At 45.1% G+C, this 4,992-nt stretch overlaps 1 protein-coding gene across 1 annotated transcript in view; it reads left to right on the top strand.

The window, feature by feature from the left end:
• The window catches only part of LOC105813179 (acyl-coenzyme A synthetase ACSM2B, mitochondrial-like), a 22,768-nt gene that overhangs the window by 4,809 nt on the left and 12,967 nt on the right, over window positions 1-4,992 (top strand). The window contains exons 3-5 of the mRNA XM_012647820.1: window positions 45-255; window positions 2,952-3,159; window positions 4,497-4,640. Coding sequence (XP_012503274.1) covers window positions 45-255; window positions 2,952-3,159; window positions 4,497-4,640 — 563 coding nt within the window. The remainder of the gene's footprint in view (window positions 1-44; window positions 256-2,951; window positions 3,160-4,496; window positions 4,641-4,992) is intronic.

Genomic DNA, 4,992 nt, shown 5'->3' with positions numbered 1-4,992 from the left:
TTGTGTTCCAGCACCCCCTAACCAGCGGGCTTCTCTTCCCTCAGGCTGGCAAGCGACCCCCCGGCCCCGCCCTGTGGTGGGTGAGCGGCAAAGGGGAGGAAGTGAAGTGGAACTACAGAGAACTGAGTGAAATCACCCGGCAGGTGGCCAACGTCCTCTTGGGGCCCTGCGGCCTGCAGCGTGGGGACTGTGTAGCGGTGGTGCTGCCCCGAGTGCCCGCGTGGTGGCTGGTGATCCTGGGCTGCATGCGAGCAGGTTAGTAACTGACCCCTGGGACAGGGCACAGAGAAATGCTGCCTCTCTCCCCATAGAAGTCCCCTCCACAGAGCATGCCCATGCCATCCCTCCTCGTATGAAGATATCACCTGTCTTCCATGTATTGAGGCAAGCTATGCACCAAGCGCTTATGCAAGAGGTTGCTTATATGCATGGTGAACAAAACATAACCCGTGTATTCATGGGACTTACAGACCTTTGGAAAAAGCTGTCCAACTCCTCATTGCACACATAATTATTTAATCACAATTTTGATAAAGGGAGTGAGAATCTTATTAGAACCTACAGAAATGAAGTTAGCAAACTGTGACCCGCGGTCCAAATCCTGTCCACGGGTTGTTTTTGTAACTAAGGTTATATTGGAACACAGTGGTGCCTTTTTGTTTGCATATCGTCTGTGGCTGCTTCCCACTATAATTGCAGGCTTGAGTAGTTGGGTCAGAGAGCATCCGGCCCATAAAACCTAAAATATTTACTATTTGGTCCTTTACAGGAAAAGTTCTCCAACCTCTCATCTAAAGGGGGACTTGAACTAACTAATCTGAGGGATCACAAAGTCTCAATGGAAGTGATATTTGGTCTGAGATCTGAAGGATGAGTAGAGTTTGGCCAGGAGAGGAGGCAGAGAGGGTTGAGCTAAGCAGAGGGAACAGCATGTGTGAAGACAGAGGGGACGGAAGCTTGAAAACTTTGAGAGAACCCGGAAGGATGTCTGTGTGCCGGGGGTCCAGGCAGCAGGAGGAAAGTAGTGGCAATAGAATCAACCTGTCGAGATGGGCAGGTGCTGAATCGGCAGTGCCTCGTGGGCCACGGTGAGACTTCTAGACACTTATCCAGTGGAGAATGGGAAATCATGGATGGATTGCGTGATGTAATCACTCTCTTTGTGAAACGTCATGCAGGATGTTAAATAGAGAATGAGATGAAGAAGGCAAGAGTCAGGGTGGAAATCTCAGATGAGAGACAAAGGCTGATGGTGGCTCCAATTTGGATGAGGTGGTAGAGATGGACATAAGTCAATGGCTTCAAGAGACAGTTGGGGAAACTGATAACAGGGTTTTTTTTTTAGAAAGACAGCCAGGGAGACAGAGAAGTCATAGACACTTTGGCAACTGGGTAGATGCTGCTGTCTTTCACTGAGGGGTGTATTAGGAAAAGACGACGGTTTGGCAATGTTGAGTTAGGGGTGCCTATGTGATGTTCAAGGAGTGATGAGAAGTAAAAAACTGGATTTAAGGACTCAAATTCTGAGATGGAGACAGAAATTTGAGAATCATCAACCTTTAGATGAAAATGATGAGATATAAAGAGATTTAAAAAGAGCCTCAAGGAACTCCAGCATCCTCCTTCACAAACTGCTCTTCCCACTCCTCTCCTCACACGGCCCATCCCCATATATTATAAAAGCTTCCACCCCATTCCCCTGCTGGGGACAATGGACTGAGGGGGTCATTGAGGAGGGGGAAGATGTAAATGTGACCAGGAAGTAGGAGCAATCAGGGGCAGCTGAACCAATTTTAAGGTCTTGAAACCCCAGGGAAAGAGTAAACAAGCCATAAGAGAAAGGTGATGTACTGAGAGATTATGACCTGAAGGGAAGGAGAACCCCAAGGAGATGTGTCTGTTCTTCTGTGTGTCTGACTCAGTATGACCATTGTGATGGAGACACACGGAGGATGTTTACAGGTATGTGGTGAGAATCTGTGTGTTGAGAGTTCGAAGAAAAGGGGTCAGGTTTAAAAGCTATTTAACAGAAAGAGCAGCATGTGGTATCAACTTCATAAAAGGTGAAACATAAGTCTAGTTAGTCTACAGAAGATTTAAAAAATTGTAGGAGTCTCATCAAGATAGTAAACAAGAACAAGAAACAGAGAGATGGTATTCAAAGGGTACGAAGCCTCAGTTAGATAGGAGGCATAAGTCTTATTTTTTTAGATAAATTGCACAACATGCCAATAATTGAATGCTGTATGTTTGAATAACAGTAAGAGAGTAAATTTCTAAGTTCTCCTCACGAAAAATGTCAAATATTTAAGGTGATGGATATGTTAATTAGATTAATTTAATTATCCCACATTGCATTAAAAAATCATAACACCACTTTGTACCCCCAGAATATACACAACTACCCTGCGTGTATAATATATATATATATATATATATATACATACACACATATATATACATAAAAATCAAAAGCATTCTTGCCTAAGAAAATGCATTCAGTATCCCCAGGTTGGGCGAAATAGCCGGGACCCAGAGCACCAAGATATTTCAGTACCATGGACAGTCCTAAGTGCCTTTCTGCATGATTTTAATTATTGTATGAGACTGTGAGATACAGCAAACCCCTGTAGGGCTTTTTTTTTTTTTTCAGAGGGATGGGAGTGAGTGGAGAGGATTGTATGCAGCTTAGACTATCAACAATGTGACACTGGGCAACTCAATTTCTTTTCTTAGTCTCAGTAGGACACTCACAGCTCTGATAACCCAGGGAAACCTGGGTTCCAGTCATTCCCTGATTCTCACTTCCCTTATTATTGATACTCCTTGTGGGTCAACACTACTCCACCCCCCTCTTCCCCACTTGCTTCCCACTGGATGTTTATATTGGGCTTGCCTAGGAAAAAAGACCTCATGTTCTTCCAGCTCTCTAAGCCATTTGCCTTCTCTAGGACTCATCTTCACACCTGGGACTATCCAGCTGAAATCTGCTGATATACTCTATAGGCTGCAATTGTCTAAGGCCAAGGTCATTGTGGCTGGAGATGAAGTGGCCCAAGAAGTAGACATGCTGGCCCCTAAATGTCCTTCTCTGAGAATGAAGCTCCTGGTGTCTGAGAAAAACCAAGATGGGTGGCTGAACTTCAACACACTACTAAAGTGAGTATCTGCATGTCTCAGCCTGGGTTTTCACCAAAAGTGAAAACTGAGCCAAGCACATATGTGCAGGTGCTTTATCTGGGAGGTCCAGAAAGTAGAGTGTGGGACTAGGGAAAGTGAAGCATGGAAGAAAGAAAAGCCAATACAGAGTTTTTTGTTGAGTCATTGCAAGAGCTAAGGGATGCTTGATCTGCTGGTACCTTCTGAGGAGCACATAGAATGTCTCCCAGGACTTTCCACTAAAGGACAGATGAGAATTGACACATCAGCACCTGACCCCCATTGGTTGAGGATTATCCTAGGGGCATTGTCTACCCCACACTTCTGGACGGTCCATGCATACATGAAGAGTGGGATCGGAGTCCCATGGCATGATGGCAACAGAGACCATGGGCACAAAGACCATGGGGCACAAAGTGAATCACTTGTGGTGCCCCCTAGAAACAACATGGTTTTAACACCAGTAGGTTGAAGCCCACCCAGAACTGTTCACTGCAACATGGCTCAAATCAGAGGTGAGGCCAAGAGCATATGAGATAAAACCCAAGAGATAGCTGATATATTGTGTTTCTAGGCTCTTCTTCCCACCTTCTGTATTCTTAAACCAGGCTTCTCAAGGACAGAGGAAGCTCTACGTGTCCTTCAAAAGTTGATAGCAAAACTGGCTGGATGAATGAGTTTCCCTGTCACATGTCTCATAGCCCTCCACTAGGAACACATACCTTTCGAATCTTTTAGGGAGAACTTCCACTTTTCCTTTCTTAATGTCATGGCCTTTAAGGTAACTGTCAGAGAAATAAACAGTGTGATGCCAGCTTTGAGTCCAAAATCAGAACACTAGAGGAGATATCCAAGAGATGTGTGGGTGCTTCCAGGGAGTAGAAAAGGGTGCCAAGAAAGCACTTGGAAAACATTTAATAACTGCATAACTCCTGTGCTCTTGGTATGTAAGGGCTTTTAACAACAATTAGATTACCATTTATTGAGTTCTTGCTAAACAAGCTGCTTGTTTCTTCAGTGACAAAGTGAACTTTCTCAATAACTCTATGAGACAGGTATTATTGATCTCACTTCACAGATATTGAAAGTTAGACTCAGAGAAGTTACATAACTAGTCCAAAGTTACATAGTTCACAAAGTGCCAAACCTGAGTGGTTTTCAAGTGTAAGTCCAACTGACTCAGAATCCCATGATCTTAACCTCCCAAAGTCTCCCTTCTGAAGCGGGTCAAGTGACTTGCCCTTGGTCAACATGGGAGATGATAAGGAAAGACGGGTCACTGTGACAGCTGGTGTCTAGGCTAGATCTGAGAAAGTGACCATCTGTGTCTCCTTCAGAGAGGCATCCACCACTCACCGCTGTGTGGAGACTGGAAGCCAGGAAGCCGTAGCCTTTTATTTCACTAGCGGGACCAGCGGCCCTCCCAAGATGGTGGAACACTCCCACGCAAGCCTGGGCCTCAAGTCCAAGATGGATGCTGGGTAAGCAGAGCCCTTTCACTCTACAGAGAATTGCATGACCAGACATGAAGACTTTTCTGAGTTCAAATCCAATATTCCTGGGCTCTGCTACCATCTGGTGCTTCTGAGAAAGATAACTGGGAAGGAGGGCTGAAAGGCACGTGGCTTTACATGCTTGGCCATCCAGACACCTTCGATGGGATACTTCTGTTTCAGTTAACATGGGATCTCAAAACCTCGCCCATGTTTTAAGCCATGTGCCTACTAGAACAAGGTTTCTAGGCATTTTCCCCAGAAGGATCTCTATCTTGCCCTTTGGGGTGCTGGTAATTCGCTTTGATGCTAATACACTTTCCAAGAGGACATTTTTGTC

Source organism: Propithecus coquereli, unplaced genomic scaffold, assembly GCF_000956105.1.
Source record: "Propithecus coquereli isolate 6110/MARCELLA unplaced genomic scaffold, Pcoq_1.0 Scaffold27, whole genome shotgun sequence".
NCBI classification, from domain to species: Eukaryota; Metazoa; Chordata; class Mammalia; order Primates; family Indriidae; genus Propithecus; species Propithecus coquereli.
The sequence above is the reverse complement of the archived record's forward strand: the minus strand, read 5'-3'. Positions and strand labels throughout refer to the sequence as shown.